At 49.6% G+C, this 24111-nt stretch overlaps 1 protein-coding gene across 1 annotated transcript; it reads left to right on the forward strand.

Annotated features, from left to right (window-relative positions):
* The first annotated feature begins 7702 nt into the window (after positions 1-7702).
* On the forward strand, positions 7703-23047 carry MS4A10 (membrane spanning 4-domains A10). The gene is made up of 8 exons (XM_010384965.2): positions 7703-7785; positions 12424-12628; positions 13108-13227; positions 14390-14446; positions 16055-16186; positions 17617-17727; positions 19832-19950; positions 21586-23047. Exons 2-8 carry the CDS (start codon positions 12446-12448, stop codon positions 21665-21667), a joined length of 804 nt encoding a protein of 267 aa, XP_010383267.1. The 5' UTR covers positions 7703-7785; positions 12424-12445; the 3' UTR covers positions 21668-23047.
* Positions 23048-24111: the final 1064 nt, after the last annotated feature.

The following is a 24111-nucleotide window of genomic DNA, read 5'->3' on the forward strand; positions in this document are numbered from 1 at the left end:
AATTAAGTGGATAAATGACATTCTTTTTAATCAATGGTGCTGAAGCAATTAGAAATTGGCATAGAAAAAAATGGACCTTAATTCCTACCTCACATAAAAATTAATTCAGGCTGGCCGGGCGCGGTAGCTCAAGCCTGTAATCCCAGCACTTTGGGAGGCCGAAACGGGTGGATCACTAGGTCAGGAGATGGAGACCATCCTGGCTAACACAGTGAAACCCCGTCTCTACTAAAAAATAAAAAAAAAAACTAGCCGGGCGAGGTGGCGGGCGCCTGTAGTCCCAGCTACTCGGGAGGCTGAGGCAGGAGAATAGCGTGAACCCGGGAGGCGGAGCTTGCAGTGAGCTGAGATCCAGCCACTGCACTCCAGCCTGGGCGACAGAGCCAGACTCCGTCTCAAAAAAAAAAAAAAAAAAAATTAATTCAAGCTGAGTCACAGACCTAAATTTTATAACAAAGCAAGCTTCTAAGAGAAAACATAGGAAAATATTATTTGGGGATAAGCAAAGATTTACTACACCAGAAATGCAAAAAACACTAACCATAAAAGAAATTGGAGTTTATTAAAAATTAAGAGTCTGCTTATCAAAAATCACATTATAAGTGTGAAAATGCAAAACATATACTGGGAGAAAATTTTGAAATACATCATATCTGACATAGGTCTCATGTGCAGAACATACAAATAACTCCTAAAAATAATAAGTAGGCCAGGCGCAGTGGCTCATGCCTGTAATCCCAGCACTTTGGGAGGCCAAGATGGGCGGATCACAAGGTCAGGAGATCGAGACCATCCTGGCTAACACAGTGAAACGCCGTTTCTACTAAAAATACAAAAAATTCACCAGGCTTGGTGGCGGGCGCCTGTAGTCCCAGCTACTCGGGAGGCTAAGGCAGGAGAATGGCATGAACCCAGGAGGCGGAGCTTGCAGTGAGCTGAGATCGAGCCACCGCACTCCAGCCTGGGTGACAGAGCGAGACAATATCTCAAAAATAAATAAATTAAATAAAATAAGAAATGGCCAATAAATGTGCTCAACATCATTAGTCCTTAGAGAAATACAAATTAAAACTACAATGAGATATCACAACACACCAGAATGGCTAAAATTTAAAAGACTGACTATAGAAGTGTTGATTAGCTTATACATTGCTGGTGGGAGTAAAAATTGATACAACCACTTTGGAAAAAAATGTTTGGCAATATCTACTAAAGCCAAACATACACATTCAGTATAACCCAACAATTTTATTCCTGGATATAGACCCAACAGAAATGAGACATTTTTCATTATAAGACATGTACAAGAGATTTTGATGACAGCTTTATTCATCATAGGCAAAAACTTGAAACAGCTCAAATGTCCATCAACCGTAGAGGTAAATAAACTGTTCTATATTCATTAAAAAGAAATAAATAAAAAGAACAAACTACCGATACATCTAACACATGGATAAATGTTGATGTGAAAGAAGACAGATACAAAAGAGCACATCCTGCATTATTCCACTGATAGGAATTTCAAAAATGGTTTAGATAAACTAATGGTAGTAGAAGTTAGCACAGTTGTTGACCCTTGGGAGCAGCAGGGGAGGGGAGTGTGAGGTCATCTCCTGGGGCAGTGCAGATCTCCATATCTTGATCTGAGTTATGGCTGCATGAATGTATACATAGATAAAAATTAACCAAATTGGACACACCTATGCACTTTACTCTATGTTATTGCCTCCATTTTTTTAAGTGGAAAAAAATAAATTAAAAAGTTACTATATTAGCTATCTATTTCTGCACAATAAATGACCACACACTTAATGACTTAAAGCCACACACATATATATTACCTCACAGTGTCTGGGGTCAGATCCAGGTGCATCTTGGTCAGGTCCTCTGGTTAGGGCTTCACAAAGCTGCACTCAAGATGGTGGCTGGGCTGCACTCTTATCTGGAGACTCAACTGGTGAAGAATCCACTTCCAAGCTCACTCAGGCTGATGGCAGAATTTGTTTCCTTGAAACTCTGGGACTGAGGGCCATAACTTCTTTCTGAGCGTCATTACCCTCAGCCCCTAGAGGCTGTGCTAAACTCCTTGCCAAGGGAGCCTCATAACATGGACGTTTACTTCTTTGAAACCAGCTGGGGAGCAATTCCTATAGCAAGTTGGCTAGCAGGATGAAGACTTATATAACAACATAATTATGGAAGTGCCATCCCATTACCTTTGCAATAGGCTACTGGTTAGAAGCAAATCACAAGTGCTACCCACACTCAAAGGGAAGGGTTACTGGGACCACCTTAGAATTTGTCTGCCTCAATTACAGTTCTGCTTATTTACATTTGTAATTTTGAAAATGCAAATTCAATGTATTTAATTCTCTCCCAGATTAAAAAGCCCTATCTATACCCCCTAAAAGCCTTCAGCTGTAGGTTAATTCTTCTCCTCTCCTTTATTTTCCTCATTGCCATTCAACCCATTGAAATCACTCTCTCTAAGGTTATTGCATTGACCTCGTCACCAAAATCAATGGACTTTTAAAAATCCTTGTTTTAACCCCATCAAAAAGTGGGCAAAGGATATGAACAGACATTTCTCAAAAGAGGACATTCATACAGCCAACAGACACATGAAAAAATGCTCCTCATCACTCGCCATCAGAGAAATGCAAATCAAAACCACAATGAGATACCATCTTACACCAGTTAGAATGGCAATCATTAAAAAGTCAGGAAACAACAGGTGCTGGAGAGGATGTGGAGAAATAGGAACACTTTTCACTGTTGGTGGGATTGTAAACTAGTTCAACCATTATGGAAAAGAGTATGGCGATTCCTCAAGGATCTAGAACTAGATGTACCATATGACCCAGCCATCCCACTACTGGGTATATACCCAAAGGATTATAAATCATGCTGCTATAAAGACACATGCACACATATGTTTATTGCGGCACTATTCACAATAGCAAAGACTTGGAATCAACCCAAATGTCCATCAGTGACAGACTGGATTAAGAAAATGTGGCACATATACACCATGGAATACTATGCAGCCATAAAAACGGATGAGTTTGCATCCTTTGTAGGGACATGGATGCAGCTGGAAACCATCATTCTTAGCAAACTATCACAAGAACAGAAAACCAAACACCACATGTTCTCACTCATAGGTGGGAACTGAACAATGAGATCAATTGGACTCGGGAAGGGGAACATCACACACCGGGGCCTATCACGGGGAGGGGGAAGGGGGGAGGGGGAAGGGGGGAGGGGGGAGGGATTGCATTGGGAGTTATACCTGATATAAATGACGAATTGATGGGTGCTGACGAGTTGATGGGTGCAGCACACCAACATGGCACAAGTATACATATGTAACAAACCTGCACATTATGCACATGTACCCTAGAACTTAAAGTATAATAATAAAAAAATAAAAATAAAAAAATTTTAAAAATCCTTGTTTTAATAATAGCTCTCTCCATTTCTTAAATATTGCCTACCCTTAGACTTTCCTCCATGTATACTACGTACTATCTACATGATCTCATCCACCACTTCAGGTTCATTTAATCTTTTATTCAGCAAGTGCTGATTGGGTGTGTGCTGTGTAAGCTCTGGAGACACCAGACATTAACCAAGAGCCCTGTTTTCACAGAGCTCACATTTGCCATCTACCACCATCCTGACAGTTTTCAAATCACTATCTTCCACGCAGATCTCTTTTACTGAGACAGCCTCAGCATCTACTTCCATGTCTCACCAAAAAGGAATTTATATCTTCTCTTCCAACTCAAGCCATTTCCCCTCCTGTGTTCCTGATGTCAATTGATGCCCGTATAGACTTTGGGCCACCCAAGACTGAACCCAAGCATCATTCTTGGTTTCCACCCTCTCTAAGTCACACAGAATCATCCTCCACTGTTTCTCCTTGCTCTGGTTTCTCAACTGAGTCCGCTGTCCTTATCCTCCTCCTTTGAACCACGCCACCCCTCACCTGCATCCGGCGTCAGCCTCCTGCCACGTCCCCAGCTCTGAGCCCGCCCTGTGTATCTCTTGACTAGATGACAGCCAGAGGGATTTTTCTAAAGTACAAAGTCATCATGTTACTGTTCTGCCTAAACTTATTCAGGCTCTCCTTTGCCCTTGGGCTAAAGTCCAAATGCTTTAGCAACCCTTACAAAGCCCTGGAGATGTAGCAGCTCACCGCTCCCACCCCATCCCTCTTCACCCTCCTCTTACACTTGATCCAGAGACATCCGGAGCCTCTGTGAGCTCCATCTGCCTGGAAGGCTGCTCTCTGCCTGCTTCCCACCCTCCTATTTGTCTTGTTTAGCTCCCAACCCCACTTCAGACCTTCATTTAGATACCACTTCTTCCAAGAAGCCTTATCTGGCCTCATCTCCCCAACCCCTTCTAGATTAGGGGACCTCCTCCAGGCTCTCACCACACCCACATCTCAGTATCACATCACTCACCCATCCACAGCACAGTTACATGTCTCCCTGTTCATCTTATTCAATGGACTTCATATTCATTCCCTATTGCTGTTGTAACAAATTACCATGAACTTAGTGGCTTAACGTAACACTGACTTATGATTAGACAGTTCTGAGGTCAGAGGTCCTAAAATCCAGGTGAGTTCCTTCTGAAGGCTCCAGGGAGATCCCATTTCCTTGCCTTTTCCAGCTTCTAGAGGCCAGCTGCCTTGCTTGGCTTGGGACCTTGACCTCCAGCTGCCAAGCTCTCCCACTAACTCTGACCCTCTTGCTTCCCACTTGGGGATACATTGGGCGCACTGAGTAATCTCTCCCTACCAACAACTTTGACTTAATCACATCTGCAAAGCCCTTTTCACTGCGTAAGGTAACATATTCACAGATTCTAGGGATGTGGACATTGTTGAGGTGCCGTTGTTCTGACTACCACAAATTCCGAGCTCCTCAAGGCCAGGGGCAGCCTTTTGCCCACTCCTGAATCCCCGGCATGTCGCACAGTGCCTGGCCCGAGTAAGTGTTCATTAGCTGTTTTATCAATTAGTGGGTCAGTTAATGAACAAGGGTATCAGGGCTGTCTTCTTAAACTCAGCAAAAAAGCACTGGTCCTGGGAAAACACTCACCCCATGTTTGAGAAGCTAAAGTCATGGGTGATGAATGGGTGCAAGGCAACCAATGACAGTGATTATTGGCCTCACGTGTCTCAACATTACAGTTGGCAGGTGAGTGCCTTCAGAAGAAACGGGTCTCTCTCAAAGCTACCAGCTCCTGCTCAGCCTGGCCCCTCACCCTCAGGAGAAGTCTGCATAGTCCCGCAGGTCCGAGAGGGGTGAGTGGCCTCTCGCCTGATTGTGTATGTGACATTGAAGTCTATACCACATGGAACATGCATGAACACGAGCGACCCTGAAAGCACACAGCAACTAAAATAATTAGGCACGGCCACTGACACATATGAGGCACTGCTTTTAAGCATTTAACATATTCTAACTCATTTAACCCTCCAGTAAGTTTTTGAGTATTATCATGCCCATTTTACAGAGGGGAAAACTGAGCTCCACTGAGGTCAAATAACTTGCCCAAGGTCACACAACTATTAAGTGGCAGAATCAAGATTTGAACTCAGGCATCCCAGATGCAGAGTCAGCTCTGAAGTCCTATGCTGTGCTCAGCAAGTCCAAGTCAGTAAGTCCCAGCATCAGGGACGATCTGCATAGCCACTTGGCTCTGCCTCATGCTTCCCTGTCCACCCTCAGCATAGCAATGTGGAGAGAGAAGCCAGATGGAAAAGGAAGAGCCCAACGATCTGGGGGGGGTCACTGGATCTGGGGGTTGTTGGATCTGGTGGTCACTGGATCTGGGAGTTGTGGGATCTAGGGGTTGCTGGATCTGAGGATCACTGGATCGGGGGTCACTGGATCTGGGGGTCACTGGATCTGGGGGTCATGGGATCTGGGGGGTCACTGGATATGGATGTCACAGGATATGCTGGTCACTGGATCTGGGGGTCGCTGGATCTGCGGGTCACGGGATCTGGGGGTCACTGGATCTGGGGTCGCTGGATCTGGGGGTTGTGGGATCTGGGGTCACGAGATCTAGGGGTCTCTGGATCTGGGGCTCACTGGAGCCCACTCCACACCTCCTCCACCAGAACAGCCTCACGGAAGACCTGCACACTTCCCAGAGGACCACTGTGCTCATGGAAAGATCAGGGCACAAGATGTGGCAACTGGTTCTGCCCGATGCGATTTGTGGGCCATGCCTGGATCCTGGATCCTGATTTGAACAAATCGAAAGTAACAAGACATTTGTGAGATAATCAGAAATTGGAGCTCTGACTAGTGATTTGATACTCAGTAAGTACAAAACCTAGATAAGAACAGGTTTTTCTGACTCCTACAGTTAAACTTGTGCCCCACAACAGAGGTCCCCAACCCCCAGGCCATGGACCTATACCAGTCTGTGGCCTGTTAGGAACCGGGCCTGACAGCAGAAGGTGAGGGGCAGCAGGGGAGCATTACCTGCCGCCTGAGCTCCGCCTCCTGTCAGATCAGCCACAGCAATGGATTCTCATAACGGAGCGGACTCTATTGTGAATTGCACATGTGAGGGATCTAGGCGGTGCACTCATAAGAATTGAATGCCTGAGATCTGAGGTAAACTAATTTCATCCCAAAACCATCCCCCACCCCCACCCCGGCCCATGGAAAAATTGTCTTGCACAAAACTGGTCCCTGGTGCCAGAAAGGTTGGGGACCACTGCTCTACAAAAGTAGTTTCTTTTTTTCCTTTTTTTTTTTTTTGAGACAGGGTGACACTGCATCACCCAGACTGAGGCGCAGTGGTGTGACCATAGCTCACTGGACTCAAGAGATGCTCCCACCTCAGCCTCCCGAGCAGCTGGGACTATAGACATGGACCAAGACACCTGGCTCATTTTTGAATTTTTGAATTTTTGTAGAGATGAGGTCTCGCTATGTTGCCCAGGCTGGTCTTGAGCTCCTGGGCTCAAGTGATCCTCCCACTTTGGTCTCCCAAAGAGCTGGGATTGCAGGCATGAGTCACAGCCCAGCCCTTTAAAAGACTAGTTTTCAAATATTCAGCCGAGCTCTGTGGGGCTGCAGGGTTAAACCCTGAGCGTAAATAGGCCTCAGTGAGCACCAGGACTCAGTTTTAATTTTTTTGTTCTGATCATGTGGTCACACTTTTTTTTAAAGAGTCCATATCTTTTAGAGATAAATATGAAAATGCTTATAAATAAAATGGGAAGATGTCTGAGTTTTGCTTACTTTTGGGGGAGAATAAGATTGGCCAAGAGTTGCTGATGGTGGCTCTAGCTTGGGGATGGGCACCGGGGGTCATGGGACCATTCTCTCTACTTTTGTGAGTCCTTGAAATTTTCCAAAATTAAAAGGATTCTTTCAAAAGGTTCAACTTCTTACTCTACTCCCAGGATCTAAGGAGATTACAACCACCTTCACTCCATCAGTCCTGCTCTGAAAACAGATTAAATTATCAACATTTCCCTTGCCAAAGGATATTTGCAACTGTCGAGGTGAGACATAAAGAACGGCACTAAGATTTTCACCTGCCAGGGCTTGGGGGAGGAGGAAAAACTTTGACAGCTTCCAATCAACTGGGGCATGAAGCAGGGGGTGGGTCCAGGATGGAGAAGATCCAAAGTCTAACGTTGTAAAGATGTGCTGATTTCCCAGCGCTGTCTCTGGGGAGCTCCAGCAGCACCAGAGGGCAAAGCATAGCTGAAGGCTCAGAGCTGCAGTCCCAGGCCCTGGGGTGAGTGGTCCCCCCATGGCAGGAACAGAGGGGAGTGATTTTGTGTCTCCATGTGGAGTTGGGGGGTTGCTCAGGTATACGGACCTGGTCCCACCTTAAAGCCGGGGGACCGGCCTCTTATACCCTTAGCCAGTCAGTTGTTGGCTGTAAGGTTGGGACGGTGTAATTTAAACTCCCAGAAGAGAGTGGATGTGAGCCTTTAGCAACAAACAATTATACCAGCTGGAGAATGGGTAGTCCTCCCAGCAGGGTGGATCTGGGAAGTAGCGGACACCATCGGCCTCTCCCCCGGGGAGCCCCATCCTGCTGCCAGTCACTGACCCTTAGAGCTAGAGGAGCCCCAGGCACTTCCCTTGCAGTCTAGAAATGTATACACACAGAGAAACTAGTTCAAGAAAACAGAGGCCCAGAGAGGAAAAGGTACTTATCGAGGGCCACAAGGGGCCGGGACTAGAATCCAGATTCTTGACCCCCTCCTTGGACGGAGGCCTCTGTTTCCTGCAGGTCTTTCAGCTGCTTGTGGGTGAACTCTGTTTACGCCAGGCACACTGTCTCGAAGCACCAGGACGAGGCTGGTTCAGTACAGTCATAGGAGGTTTTCTAACTGGCATTCACTGAAACACTGATCCTCAGAGGGACCCCACTCCCCAACACCAGCCTGCCTGTCACTCAGCACCTCTCAGTTCCTACCTTTCTGTCCTTGACGTGCATGGACACACATGCACACACATGCACCTACACACACGCACACAAGCACACACACACACACACACCCTGAGAAGCTCTCTCTGTCCTCTAGGGCTCCACTGCACAGTCTGATGAGGGTCACATTATTCGTGCCAGTTTCCTCTGCCTGCTCACCTCCCATGGACACATCTTACTCACTCCTGCCTCGGTCCCTGCAGCGTCCGGTGTAGAAACTCCACGAACAAATCCATGAATGACAGTGCTGGATCTCGGATCACTAGCTCAACACACTTAGCGCCTTTCTTCCCTCATGACCCCCTGCCCCACCCCAGGGCCCCAGAGCTCTCACAGCTCTCTCCCTCTGTAAGCAGGATGGGGATGGAGGCAATAAACTCACCACCCCAGATGACAGGGACGGGGTGTATCATGTCTTAACCGAGAACCAGGCGAGGACAAGGTGGAGGCTCGCTGGTGGGATTCTAGACACACAACAGGCCAGTGGCAACTGTGGCTGACATTTATTGCTATATGCCAGGCCCTGTCTGTTGCAAGCATTGTTTCAGCTACTCCCTACCACCTACCCCCCAGGGACAGGCAGTGGCACTCCCCATGAGAAGGTGAGGGAAGACTCAGATGCTGAGATGTAAACAACCTGCCCGTGGTCAAAGCTCCGGGGAGCAAAGCCAGGACTTTGCACAGGGCACCCATTCTGGCTGACAACGTCCAGGGCTCATGGCCGGGCCCACTCTGCTGCTCTGCTGGGGGCTTCTAGAGGGTCCTCCCCAGCTCTGTCCCTGTCCTACCTCCCCTCCCAGAACTGAAGGAACAATGAGAATACGTATGGGACCAACGCATTGCGTGGCCCTGTGCAGAGCATGGTCCTGAGCTGGCTGAGGGCGCGGGGGGGGCAGGGCAAGGCTAAAAAAGTTCCTCCATACCCCCAAGCAGCCTGCTGCCTGCCCCCGTCTGTCAGCACACTGTCACCTCCTAGCAGCCCTGCACAGATCCTGGAGGTGGCCCAGGACAGCAGGGAATAAGTGTTCTAAGGAATCAGAGTTCATGCTTTGTCTTGAAAAAGCAGACAAGAGAGTCAGAACAAACTTTTCCCCAGGATGACTAAGGTCTGCCCTCTGCAACTCCTTCCTCTCCTGGTTGAATAAAATTCCTTGTAGCAGCTCCCTATTCCATGAGACAAGTATTACATTAAAGTTGGAAGGGACCCTAGAGACCATCACTCAATTTCCATTCCCACTGTGATATGCACATGAGCAAATCACAAGCAGAGATAAGGCCAAAAACCAGAGCCCAGGACCAGAAATTCAAACCTTCAAGGCCACTTTGCCCAAAAGCAGACCCCATAGAATACCAATTGCATAGAACCACCAGACTACAAGAAAAAAGATTCTATGGCCAGCCAAGCGCAGTGGCTCGCGCCTATAATCCCAGCACTTTGGGAGGCCGAGACAGGCAGATCACCTGAAGTCGGGAGTTTGAGACCAGCCTGATCAACATGGAGAGACACCGTCTCTATTAAAAATACAAAATTAGCTGGATGTGGTGGCGCACGCCTGCAATCCCAGTTACTCGGGAGGCTGAGGCAGGAGAATCACTTGAACCTGGGAGGTGGAGATTGCGGTGAGCCAAGATTACATCACTGCCCTCCAGCCTGGGTGAAACTCCATCTCAAAAATAAAAATAACAAATAACAAATAAATACATACATACATAATAAAGATTCTATGGCCAATAAAGTTTGGGAAACGCCCTTAATACTAAGACAGGCTGTGCCACTTGTAGAAAATCTCAGCACCTTTAATATGAGAAAAAGGGGGAAGGGGATATCCGTGGTTTCCCAAACTTATTTGACCATGGAACCCTTGTACTACAGATCCATCAGGACCAATGTTCCATGGAATATACTTTGAGAAAGGTTATTCCGGATTCTCGAATCCAACACCCTAGTGGATATTTGAACCATTCCTGCTGCCACAGCTCTCACAAGTGAATGTCTAGGTGGAGGTGCAGCCCCAGGGCCCAGGCACTCACTCTTCCCATGGACAACCAGTTCCATCTGAGGCAGCCCTACTAAGAAGCCTCTCTTCTTCTGTTGTTTGCAGTGGAGTCCAGGCCTGGGTCCAGGGATTGTCCTCCCAGATGTGCAGAGTCTAAGTGAAGCTGGTGGCTTATCTGGTTCAGGCCTCTGCCACCAGATACATCCCTTAGTCCAGCTAGCTGTGTCAGAAGGACTCCTGAAGGCTTGGGAGCTGAGAGAGGGACAGTTCCCAAGCATAGCTGGGCAGAGTCACAAAGAGACAGCACTGTGTCTATGAGCTCAGCTTCTGAAGCCCAGGAAAGAGGGAGACCCTCTGCCCACTCGCCCCACTAAATTAGGAGTCATCACTGCAGGCCCATGGAGATACCAATCAGGGGGTCCCACCCAGCAGCCCAGGCCCAGAGCACTGGTGATGGAGTAAGACCACGCGTGGTTCCAATTCCAGGCACTTCCTCACTGTGTGACCATGGCCAAGGCAGGCAACCTCTCTGAACCTTGATTTCCTCTTCTATGCAATGGCACTGACTTCCTGAGTATTAAGGGAGGTTGCCTGGCAAAACTGCCGCCTGGCACAGCGCCCGGCATACAGTGCTCACCCAACTGTGAGGCCCCATCTGGCTCTTTGGCTCTTGGTAACATCCCGTCCTTTCCCCTCTACCCAATCCAGGATATAGTCACCTGGGCTATTTGTCCCTCCAGACTTCCCGAGGTTCTTTCCCTGCACCCCTGTGGAAAATGTGGATACTCAACGGAACTTCCTGGATCCACAAGTCAGATTTAAAAGTGAGAGGAATGCCCCTCCCTTTTCATTCATCCAGGAGAGAGTCTGAGACCAGCCCACTCTCTCTCAAGGATTTGTTCATTAGCCCCATCCCCATGGAGAAACCATCTCTAACCTCAGTCCCCACAAGCCAGCTCCCTTTCTTCCCTGCCCAGCTCTCCACTTTCTGGGACAGAAAGGCTACACTGGATTTTCTCACCAAGTCCCCAGGCAGCCCCTAAGCCCTAGTGCATCCCGTGGCATCAGTATACACAATACCAGGCTCTGGCTGCAGGTCGTGTGTCCAGCCCCCTTCTAAGTGTTTTCCCAACTCCTTTCATGCCCATGAGAACATCCAGAACCTTCCTTTTCAATTGTTGAGCCAACAGTGCATGAAGGACTTAAGCCCCATGCTCTGGAGCCAGCCTACCATGCTTCAAGTCCAAGTTACTTATTGGCTGTGTGACCATGGGCAAGTGGCTTAACCTTTCTGAGCCTCATCTGCAAAATGAGAGTGAGGACAGTATTTACCTCATAGGGTTGGAATGAGGACAAAATCAGGTAATGCGTGTAGAAGGTTTATCTCAGTGCCTGGAGCAGGGAAAATATTGGTAAATGCTAGCATCGCTAAATATGGACTTCCTGACTCAGTGTTGGCTCATAAAACGTCCTCGGTGGAAGACATTTTCTTCCCTTCTCTCCAGGAGGCATGGGTACTACCACAGGAGGTAGGACAATTATTTCCCACCTGCCTTCAGTCACTCATCTTGGACCAGTGGATGGAGACTGTTTATAAAGCCTCTCCATCGACCCGCACCTCCCAACTCTTCCAAACTACAGTCTGGCCACTTTTGGGTGAGCTGTGTCTTCCGCTGGTTGTGAAGTTTGCCTGGTCCTTGTTTTTCTGCCCCAAAAGGAACTGTGTCTCTGCAACCCCAGAAAGGCTGTAAGCAGCAATTACTCCCATCCTCAGGGGCCAGATTATTCCAGGTCAAATCAAGACCAGGGATTGCTGGACAGGGCAACCACGGTTCCGGAAAGATCCAATCCTGTAAGCAGAGGTGATTGGCAGAGGCTCACCCAGCCACAAGCCTCAGAAATGAGATGGGTTCTGATGGCCTTTCTCCCTGTCCTGCAGCCAGGACCCCCAATCAGCGTCAATGAAAGCAGAAGCCACAGTTATTCCCAGCCGTTGTGCTAGGGGGCTTCCGTCATGGCAAGTCCTCAGCCCAGTCCAGACCTGGCAGACAAGCCTACCTGAGAACACGACCCAGCCCAAGCTCCCGGCTCCACGCGGGCACAAGAAGTCCCAGAAGAGGAGCAGCCTTCTCAAGGAGCTGGGGGTGAGCATCCACTTCCCAGGGTCCCAGCAGTGGGAGGAAGAGGAGAGGGGGATATGAGGAGGATGCTGGGGGGACCCCAAGAGGAGAAATGGAAAAGAGAAAGGCTCCAGCTTTCCTGCTGAACATTCATCTGAGCTGGAAAAGGCCTTGAGGACTGGAGAGAATCTGCCCACACCTGTACTGCCTTGTGAGGTTCGGACAGGGCCCTGTCCTGGGGAGAATGGCAGGAGAAGGCTGCCAGCTCCAGGATACACAGCTCCCACCTGTGGGGCCCTTGGCAGCTTCAGCTCTTTCTGCAGGAAATCCTGGGGAGTGGTCCTTCTTAGAGAGCCTGGTCTCTGGGATCCCTAAGAGGACGGAAGGGACTCAGCACAGCCAGTAGGTCCAAGGCACCAGTGGCCTCAATTAGAGCCAGCCACCTATGCCCTCACCCCAGCCACCTATGCCCTCACCCCAGCCATTCTTTCTTCCCTACCCAGGCCTTCCACATCACCATCGCTCTGCTGCACCTGGTCTTTGGGGCCTACCTGGCCTCTACAGTCAAGAGCCTTCACCTGGTGGTGCTGAAGTCTTGGTATCCGTTCTGGGGGGCTGCCTCTGTGAGTAGAAGGCAAAACACAGACCGGGTACGGGAGTCTGCAAGGCAGGCCTGCAGGAGGCCCTGGCATTGGGGACAGGATGCAAGATGGGACAGAGACAGCTAATAGGAGTGCGGCAGAAGCCAGGCCCTTTCTCCAGTGTTCCTATCTCTGCTTCTCTTATCTCAGTCACCATGGTAATAGCTCCTTCCAGGAAGCCCCCATCAATTCTGAGTCCCAAGAGAGCATTCGAAGGCTATCTACTCTCCCATAATTGAATATGTGCATTTGGCAAAGAGGAGAGTGAGCAGGACCCAGAGACAGCTTCATTCTTCCCCAGCCTTCTGGGCAGCCAGGCTGCCTCTGGATCCAGCGACAGGTGCCCTGTTGGGGTTGGGCTACAAAAACACACAGGGAGTAAAGTGTGGCTCCCATCCTCCCAAGGCCATCAGGCAGAATGGGAGATGACGCTGGACTAGTGCATGTACCATTTCCCGGAAGCTCTACATTCCTTCAGGTCTCCAGAGAGCCCACCCCATTCCTGACTCCCACGTGGAGTCCTGCCTATGCACTAAGTCCAAGCTCCATGGCACTGTCTTGGGCAAGTATCCCAATCCACCTTTCACATCAGTCCTCTGTGACCACTGCCCACAGGTTGGGGCTTTCACTGCACAGTGATAGAATGCAGTGTTTATTCACCCTGTGCTCCCAGAGACTAGCCCATAGTAGGTGCTCAGTGAACACTGGAAAGAAAGATTGCAGAGGTGCTCCCAGAGACCTTGGAAGCAAGAACTTATATCCTCCAAACTGCAAGATTCAGGAAAAGAGAAAGGGTCGGGGTAGAGGGGTAGTGCCACTGATCCCAGAGGGATGGTTTGGGTTTGTAAAATGAGGGAAGTAGGAGGGGCTAAGAGGGAGTTCTAGGTGCAAGGCACAGCTTGGTCCAAGGTGTAGAGACAGGAGCAAGTATGGAGGTTTGTGCACACGGGAAGACGTGAGGTGGGGCAGCGCCTGGGATGGGCCACATGGCAGGCAAGAGGAGCTCACTCTGCGGGAGGAATAGTATTCTCCACCCCACTGGCTGCCAAGGGTTGATTTTCTTGGAGAATAGGGGTAGGGTGGGAATTTGTGGGTTTTGAGGAACCCTGGCTTCTCTCCTTTGACTTTCAAATGTGTCCTGCAGTTTCTCATTTCCGGGATCTTGGCGATAACAATGAAGAACTTTTCTAAAACTTACCTGGTGAGTGGGTGCACTGAAATCATTCTCTTCCATCCGAGCATGGGGGAACTTTGTTAAGTGCATCTGTGTGTAGGGGTGATTGTGAGGGTACTTCTCCAGGACTTGCTAAGAGTAGGCTCTTGCCTTCAGGACAACAGAGGATGTCCAAGCAGAAGGGTCCAGATGCAGACAGGCTGACAGATTTGACTGTGGGAGGAAAGGAAGCACAATCTGAAGCTTCTCTTTCCAGTGCAGTGAGGCAGAGGAGGAAATGGCTCCCAGGCACCCTGACCCATCCATCTAGGACATAACTTTGCTTCCTCTCAAATCTCCTGAGTTTTAACATTAATCACCACATAGCCTGCAAGCCCTAGCCTCCAGCTGAATTTGCATCTACTTCTCCTCTCTAAGAGGCAGGCAGATGGAACTGTGATCCTCCCTGTTCTGCCTGTGCTGGCCACTGCCCGAACACCTTGCCCTCTCCCCTGCACACATGGCTCCCATGTTTGACTTACTCCGGACCACTCAAGACAACCTGTATGTCTTGTCCTGCCGAAGGTCTTCTCTGACCTCCATGGCTGCCTTCCGTGTTCCCACACTCTGTGGACTTACCTGTCTCTGCCATACACTAAGTTCTGTGTGGGCAGAATGTGTCTGAGCATCTTGGTAGCCCAAGGTGGCCCAAGTAGGCACAGAGTAGACACCTAGCACAAGACTGGATGGGTGGAGGTGGATGGATGATGGAAGGAACATCCCTGCAAATCACAGCCCACACCCAGGTCTTCCCACCGTCCCCTCCTTCTGCCCCCGAAGCCCAAGCCAGGTCCTTCCCTATTTGTGTCCCTCAGCCTGGCTGGGCTGGGGTTGCTCCCTGCTTTCTCAGAGGGCACAGAGAATAGAACGATGGTTGTTCAGTTTACCCAGCAGAGGCAGGAGACGCTTGACAAAGACGTGCGCATTCCCCAGACCTCACCCTCCTGGGCTGAGCCCCTTTTAGAGCCACAGGCCTCCTGCTTTGTGTGCCTGCGCATAAGCACACTCTTACTGTAAAGAAACCCATTCCAGTAGGAAAAGCTACAGATTCCACATGTGCATAGTCTTTCCTCACTATGAAGGTTTGCACTTGGCAAGAGGCTCCCGGAATGATGCTTAACTGGAGAGGACGATGAATACAGGCATCTCAGGGACCATGGCGGGTGGGCAGAGAAAAGGGGCTGGCACTGGGATATGTGAGGATAGGGCACTTTCAGAGCTCCTCCTGCCCTTTCTGGTGGGGAAGGGGCTAGATGAGGGGTCACTTGTTTGTCGAATCCCTAACACTTGGCATAGCTGATGTAGGATGGTCGGGGCTGGCTTTGAGCGGGAGAAGGCAATGGGGCATCCTTTATTGCAAAGCTCTTGGAGCTGAAGGCAGCTCTCAGGTTCTCCCAATTTGTCCCACAGAAGGCGAGGGCCAGCTGGGCCCTCCTCAGTGGTCAGTGGCTCAGCTCCTGTGTGAGGGGCTGAGGGGCCAGTGACAGGCAGAATCTCTCCTGAGGCTACAGAGGAAGCTACTGGCAAGCATCAGGGAGGACCCAGCCCCAGGTCTCCACCCTTTGGACAGCTGTTACCTTTATTTTTCACCTATAGAAGATGTTATGCCTGATGGTAAACCTCGTCAGCCTCTTTTGTGTGCTGTCCGGCCTCTTCGTCATCACCAAGGATCTCTTTCTGGAGAGCCCGTTTCAGTCCCCGATCTGGAGAATGTACCCCAACTCCACGGTGAGTCCCCAGGCCTAGAGGGTCCTCTGACTTCAGTGAAGGTGCTGCCTTGGGTTTGGCCCACAGGAGGTTTCTAGCTCACAGAAAGCCTCTCCTGGAGCCCAGGTGTGGGCCGCTGAGCCCTTGGCCAACCTATTTCTGTCCCTCCCAAGGTGTGGTGGAAAGGGGCGTGCTGGGCTGCCCACTGATCAGCATCACTGAATCCAAGTCCACTTTTATAGATGGGGAAATGGAGCCAGAGACGGGGAGGAGCCTGCCTGAGGTCAAGCAGCAACTTGGCCGCAAATCCAGGGCCACAGCCTAAAACTGCTGATTTCCCAGCCAGGGCTCTAAGCATGGTGTCCCTGGTGGCCCCTGTGATCCGGGAGCCTCCCAGCAGGCTTGCAAAGCTGGCCAAGTCCGCTTTGTTACCCTCAACTTCTGGGAGTGAACACTGAGGTCCAGAGAGGCTAGATTAGTGGGTCTTAGACTCCAAGCCTGGTGCTCTTTCGCCACGCCACTGCTGCCTCTGAAGCAGAAGGCAGACCGCTGGGTGCCTCTGGGTCAGGCTCCAAGAATTCTTTATTTATTTATTTATTTATTTAGAGACAGAGTCTCACTCTTATCATACAGGCTGGAGAGCAGTGGTGCGATCTCGGCTCACTATAACCTCCACCCCCCAGATTCAAGCAATTCTTCTGCCTCAGCCTCCTGAGTAGCTGGGATTACAGGCGTCCACCACCACACCCAGCTAATTTTTGTATTTTTAGTAGAGACGGGGTTTCACTATGTTGGCCAGGCTGGTCTCGAACTCCTGACCTCAAGTGATCCTCTTGCCTTAGCTTCCCAAAGTGCTGGTATTACAGGCATGAGCCACCGCACCCACAAGTGTTCTGACCATAGTGGTTTGCTATTCCTTATCTCCTCCCAGCACATACACACACATGCATACACATGCACATCACATGCAAGTGTGAGCATGCATGGACACACATGTGCGTGCACACACATATATATACATATGCTTCCCTGTCAAATGCATGTGATACTAGGAGATGTCTCTCAGCTGCACAGCTCTTCCCCTCCCCTACTGTAAAATATGTGCCCTCACTCTGGGAGTAGGTATCCCCATCTGTCAAGTAGGCTTGGATCAGACAACCCTAAGGCTACCTTCAGTCTTACCAGGGACCCATGAGATTCTCTAGCCCTCAAACATTAGGCCAATGCTCACCAAAGACCTATAAGTGCCAGGCATTGAGTGTAGGGCAGTGACCAAGATAGACCCACTCCCCATCCCACAGAGACCCACCCTGCCCTCCCCACGCACACCTGGGAGCTGAAGCCCCAACTTCCCTCTGCTGTGGATCTGACCCCTGCCTGGCTAAGCCCACGTAATGGGTGCAGACACCCAGAAAGGTCTCGCCCTGCCTTCCATCCCTCTCCCCTCTCAGGTCCACATCCAGAGGCTGGAGCTGGCCTTGCTATGCTTCACGGTCCTGGAGCTCTTCCTGCCAGTGCCCACAGCTGTCACAGCCTGGAGAGGGGACCGTCCATCTGCAAAGGTAAGACAAGGGTTTGTCTTCCCAGGAAGACAAAAACACTCTGTCGCCCAGGCTGGAGTACAGTGGCACGATCTCAGTCCACTGCAACCTCCACCTCCCAGGTTCAAGCAATTCTCCCACTGCAGCCTCCCAAGTAGCTGGGACTACAGGCACGTGCCACCACATCTGGCTAATTTTTGTATTTTTTTAAAGTATAGATGAGGTTTTGCCATGTTGACCAGGCTGGTCTCAAACTCCTGACCTCAAGTGATCCGCCAGCCTTGGCCTCCCAAAGTTCTGGGATTACGGGCATGAGCCATTGTGCCCAGCCCTCAACAACCCTTTGAGGTACTTAAATTCCCATATTACAGACTAGCAAGCTGAGGTTCAGAGAGGTCACATCACTTCCCAAGGCGAAGCAGCCAATCAGGAAATCCAGGACTCAGCCTGAGCTATGTCTAACCCACAGTCTCGCCCTTGTCTACCCATGGGGAAGGCAGAACGGCCAACTGGGGCTAGATATATTTTAAAATAGAAGGCAAGTCTCTCCTCACCCCAAAGATCCTCAACAGTTCAGGATAAGGATATTTTATAAAAGAAATAAATACATAAAAAATAAAGACCCTGACCAGAATTGATCTCCAAGGCTCATTTCTTTAAAGAAAAAAAATATCATATTAAAATCTCAGCTTTAGAACACTATTTGTAAAAGTGCCAAATCCCCCATAATTCTGCAAGTTTGACGCTGATTTTCGTGTTAGTGACCTCATCACACACCGAGTGTTCACGTAACGCATATATAAGTTGATGGCCTCTGAGTTTCATTTAACATCAAGCAGAGAAGTTTCCTGTGAATTCCTGGCTGCCTGACAGGAAGTCTTCTCATTAAGACATCAGAAAGCCAGATGGTGGCCTTGAGTCACTGAGGCCAACCCCACTTTTAAGGAGAGGGAAAACTGAGGCCCCACACCTAGCTGTAGCTATGAGCCTTAATTGTTCCTATTTATTGACCTTTGCTGTGTTCCAGGCACCATGCTAGTGCTGCAGGTGGCTGTATTCGTTTTCTATCGATGTTGTAGTAAATTGTCACAAATTTGGTGGCTTAAAATGGCACCTATATTATCCTACAGTTCTGGAGGTCAGCAGTTTGAAATGAGTCTCAAGGGCTCAAATCAAGGTGTGTTGCCAGGACTGCATCCTTTCCGGGGGCATCGAAAAGAATCTCTTTCCTTGTCTTTTCCAGCTTCTAGAGGCTGCCTGCATTCCTTGGCTTGGGCCCCTTCTTCCACCTTCAAAGCCAGCATTACAACATCCTCCCAATAACCCCGTCTCCCTCTTCTACCTTTAAAGACCCTTGTCATCATACTGGGCCCAGACAGATAATCCAGGAGAATCTCCCCATCTCAAGGCCCATTGGAAACCTTAATTCCATCTGCAACCTTAATTCCTCTCTGCCACATGACCAGAGATTAGAACGTGGACGTCTTTTGCAGGCTGTGCTTCTGGCTGAGACCTCCTTGACTCTCACAGCCATTCTGGGAGGCAGGTTCTGCTTTTCCATTTTAAAGAGGAAAAAATGAAGCTTAGAAGTGATTTCCCATGGTCTCAAGCCAGTAAGCAGCCATGCTAGTCTCCCAGTGGTCCCTGTGCCCTCCCCATCAGTAAGGATGGTGCCAGGGACAGGCTCTCCAACACTGAATTGGTGCCACCCTCATCACGAATCGGGGATGGAGGCGTGGCAGCAATCACTGGCAGACACTGTTGGCATTAGACCTGCCCCTAGAGTGTATCCTGACTAGAAGGGACTTGGGTCATTACCTGGCCCAGCCCCCCTCAGGAAGCCCAACAGGGTGAGTGACCTGCCCCTGGTCACCAGGACACTGGTAGCGGGACAGGAACCAGGGCCCCATCCACTGACTCCCATGTGGGCCTCCTCTTCTCCCTTTTCAAGAACAAGGAGGGTAGAGGGAGTCACACGCTGGTCTATGGAAGTCTCTTCATCTCTCAAGCCTCAGTTTCCCCATGTTCATGGAGAACTTGAGTCTTCAGAAGTGAACTAGCAGAGAAGTGTTTCGGAAGCAACCAGTCACTCCACAGCTGTGAGCAGGTGACTTTTCTTTTGCAGAACGACGACGCATGCCTTGTTCCAAACCCACCATTGCATCTCACAGGCCGGCCGGTGGAGTCCCCGCCATCCTACCAGAGTGTGATTCAAGGGGACACACAACACAAGCAACATCAGAGGTGAAGATTTTGAGCCCGGCTCCCCAGACCTTCAGAACCCACGCGTGGCCCCTTCTCCCTGGCATGGAGAGAAACCAGTTCCCAAGGGAGCTATGACGGGCAAGGGGCTAACAGTGCTGCAGCTAGAACTGCCTGGCCTGGCAGTGGTAGCCGAGGCAGCAATGGTCCTATACACTCAGGCACTAGAGGAACTCCCAGGGGCCCCAGGAACATCTCAGCACCTGACTTGGTTGACCAGAGCTACCTCAGCTGAACCTGGGCACAACCAGGACCCATCACCCTCCCTGCCAGCCTCCAGAGCAAACTCCTGGGCCTGCAGCCCCGAGGTGCCCCCCATGCCCTCTGACCTCCCTTGTCTGCCTTCTCTGATCAATGGCGGATGCACAGGAGGATATAAGGGGAGCCAGGAAGGACGGTATCCAGAGCGGCACAGGCAGGGGCTTCCCTTGCCTCAACCTACTAAGAGGCCTCTGGGGGAGCCTGTGTATCTGAATCCCTGGATTTAGGATAAGGGCAGCTGGGGAGTTGAGTCTCATAGAAACTGTATACAGTTCTTCCCTCTGAACATGACCCTCTGCATGAATCTTTTTGCCTCCCTGGGCCTCAATGTCTCCATCTGTAAAGTGGGGGTGGGAGGATGACATGATCCAGGAGTCTCCCGGCTTGAAAGCTCTGAGGTCAGGAGAAATCAAGATCCCAATTGTGACATGGAGTTTGCCAGTAAAACTTCAGCCTCGGGATTCCAAACCTACTTGTGCTAAGTAAATAATGTGAGGGAGAGGGACCTGCCTTCCTCATTTTCCAAATTTCGGTCATCTGAGGATAGTCTTCAGGATTTTTGCTTATTTGTGAGCTGCAATGTATTCTGGGATTTTTCCACACTGGTTCTTTTTTCTATATTATTTTAAAGGGGCACTTTGTAGCAGCAAGATATGGGAAATCAGTATCTTTCCATAAATAGAAGGGAACCCCAGAAATAACAAACACGTGAAATAAAACGCAATTTTCCCCTCCAACCCCATGGTCTCACCCACTGCTTCCCTTCCTCTTGCTAGCTCTGCCCCAGCCACCATGGCTTCCTTGAGGTTCCACGGGCACCCCAGGGAAACCCCTGCCTCTGAGCCATTACCCTTGCCCTTCCTCCACCCGGACTCTCTTCCCCCAGGTATTTGCAGAGCTCACTTTTTGTTGTTGTTGTTGTTGTTGTTTGTTTGTTTTTTGAGACGGAGTCTGGCTCTGTCACCCAGGCTGGAGTGCAGTGGCGCAATCTCGGCTCACTGCAAGCTCTGCCTCCCGGGCTCACGCCATTCTCCCGCCTCAGCCTCTGAGTAGCTGGGACTACAGGCGCCTGCCACCACGCCCGGCTAACTTTTTGTATTTTTAGTAGAGACGGGGTTTCACCGTGTTAGCCAGGATGGTCTCGATCTCCTGACCTCGTGACCCGCCCGCCTCGGCCTCCCAAAGTGCTGGGATTATAGGCTTGAGCCACCGCGCCCGGCCAGAGCTCACTTTTTGAATCTTTACTGGGCCACCAACTCTGAGCCAAGTGAATGTTATTTAATCTCAATGTCATTTAGTCCTCCCATCAGTCTGTGACCTAGCTGCTGTTACTATTAACATCTCCATTTCACGCAGGATCAGAGAAATTCAGCAAGTTTCCCCGGACACGTGGGTAGTCGCCGACGGAGCTAGGATCTGGACCCAGACTGCAAACTGAAGACCACTGCCTGACAGTGCCCCAACTTGGTTGGAGCATAGCCTCTGTTCTCCCGAAGTTGCACTTTCACTGGGAAGATGAGATTTGTACATACAAAAGACTAGTGCGATGGTCTATACAGCAAAGTCAGCCCTCATAGCTCCTGGGAACCCTGTCCTCTCAGATAAGCCATTTCGTACCCAGTTGATGGCTCGATATATGTGGTAGCCCAGATTGTTTTGTTTTGTTTTGTTGAGATGGAGTCTTGCTCTGTTGTCCGGGCTGGAGTGCAGTGGCACGATCTCAGCTCACTGTACCCTCCACCTCCCTGGTTCAAGTGATTCTCCTGTCTCAGCCTCCCAAGTAGCTGGGACTACAGGCACACCCCACCACACCCAGCTAATTTTTATATTTTTAGTAGAGACAGGGTTGTACCATATTGGTCAGGCTGGTCTCAAACTCCTGACCTCAGGTGATCCACCTGCCTCGGCTTCCCAAAGTGCTGGGATTACAGGCGTGAGCCACTGTGCCCAATCCAGGTTTTCAAGTTGTCTGAGATAGCAGTCTGCTCTCCACTGTCTTATAAAATCCCTGTGTAAAGGGATGCTTTCAGTATCATTTGCCCTTGCACAGAATATCCCTGGAGTTTGAGGTTCTTTGAATTCTCCTTCTTTTGTCATGTCCTTCGCTGCCACTTCGTGCTGTGGTCACTAGCTTGGCCATAGCACCTCTCTTCTCCACTTCTGATCTGCTGATCTAGCATTCTATAGATTGCAGCTGGCTTTAAAATAGATTGTAAAGTGTAAGGCATTAGGTTCTGAGAGAGTGGCAGAGAGAGCCATGCAAATGTTTAGGACAAACCCCATCTTTCTTTTTTTTTTTTTTTTTTTGTTGTTTTTTTGTTTTTTTTTTTGAGACAGTCTCACTCTGTCTCCCAGGCTGGAGTGCAGTGGCGCGATCTCAGCTCCCTGCAACCTCCACCTCCCAGGTTCAAGCAATTCTCCCGCCTCAGCCTCCCGAGTAGGTGGGATTACAGGTGACCGCCACCATGCCCGGCTAATTTTTTTGTATTTTTAGTAGAGACAGGGTTTCACCATGTTAGCCAGGATGGCCTCAAACTTCTGACCTCATAATCCACCTTCTCGGCCTCCCAAAGTGCTAGGATTACAGGCATGAGCCACCACTCCCGGCTGAAACCCAATCTTTCAAAAGATGAAAGGGTGTGATGGAGAAAACCTTAGCTTGGTTGTCTAAAGACCTGGGTGCAAACTCTAGCTCTGCCAGTCACTTACTGTGTGGGTTTGACTCTGCCCCTTCCCCTCACTAGGTCCCAGTTTCTCCATTTGTAAAACAGGCAATTGTGCTACACTGATGGTTTGCATCAATAAAGGTAGAAACGGCTTCTGGTTCGACTTCTATTTTCCAAAAATCAGTTGGTGGAAGACTTGTCAATGTTCTCTTTGAAAGGACACTGCCTCTGCAGGTGCATGGTAGAAGCTCGGGCAGGGTTAGCTGGTCTTGGGGAAGCATGGCCACAGCCCAGTCTCTGAGTGGCTGGCTCATCAGTACCGCGACCTGCTAGAATGGCTGCTGTCTTCTAAACAGTATGCAGAATTTCTAACACCAAGCTAGAAACAGAAAGCAATCTTTGACTACTGTTAATGCTGTGGTTAAATTTGAGTCTGTATTTTGATTTTTTTTTTTCAAGTTTTTTTTTCTTTTGAGATGGAGTCTCACTCTGTCGCCCAGGCTGGAGTGCAATGGTGCGATCTCTGCTCACTGCAACCTCTGCCTCCTGTATTCAAGCAATTCTCCTGCCTCAGCCTCCTGAGTAGCTGGGACTACAGGTGCACACTACCACACTCTGCTAATTTTTGTATTTTTAGTAGAGACAAGGTTTCACCATGTTGGTCACGCTGGTCTCGAACTTCTGACCTCGTGATCTGCCCTCCTTGGCCTCCCAAAGTGCTGGGATTACAGGCATAAGCCACCATGCCCAGCCTTTTTTTTCAATGTTTTGAGACAGGGCTTTGCTCTGTCACCCAGGTTGGAGTGCAGTGGCACAGCCATAGCCTGCTACCAGCTTGAACTCCTGGGCCCAAGCAATCCTCCCATCTCAGCCTCCTGAGTAGCTGGGACTACAGGTGTGCACCAACACACCCAGCTAATGGTTTTATTTTTAGCAGAACTCTCGGTGTGTTGCCCAGGCTGGTTCCTCAAACTCCTGGTCTCAAGTAATCCTCTCGCCTCAGCCTCCCAAAGTGCTGAAATTAAAAGTGTGAGCTGCCACACCCAGCTGATTTTGATATGGATTCAGCCCTAAATTAAGCCTAATATCATTTTTACTCATGATGGAAAAATTCAAACATACAGAAAAGTTAATAGTGCAGTTGACACCCTTGTACCTCCCCTGAGATTAGAATGTTAACATTTTGCATATTTGCTTTCCCTCCTTCTCCACATAT

The sequence above is a fragment of the Rhinopithecus roxellana genome, chromosome 15 (genome assembly GCF_007565055.1).
Source record: "Rhinopithecus roxellana isolate Shanxi Qingling chromosome 15, ASM756505v1, whole genome shotgun sequence".
NCBI lineage: Eukaryota > Metazoa > Chordata > Mammalia > Primates > Cercopithecidae > Rhinopithecus > Rhinopithecus roxellana.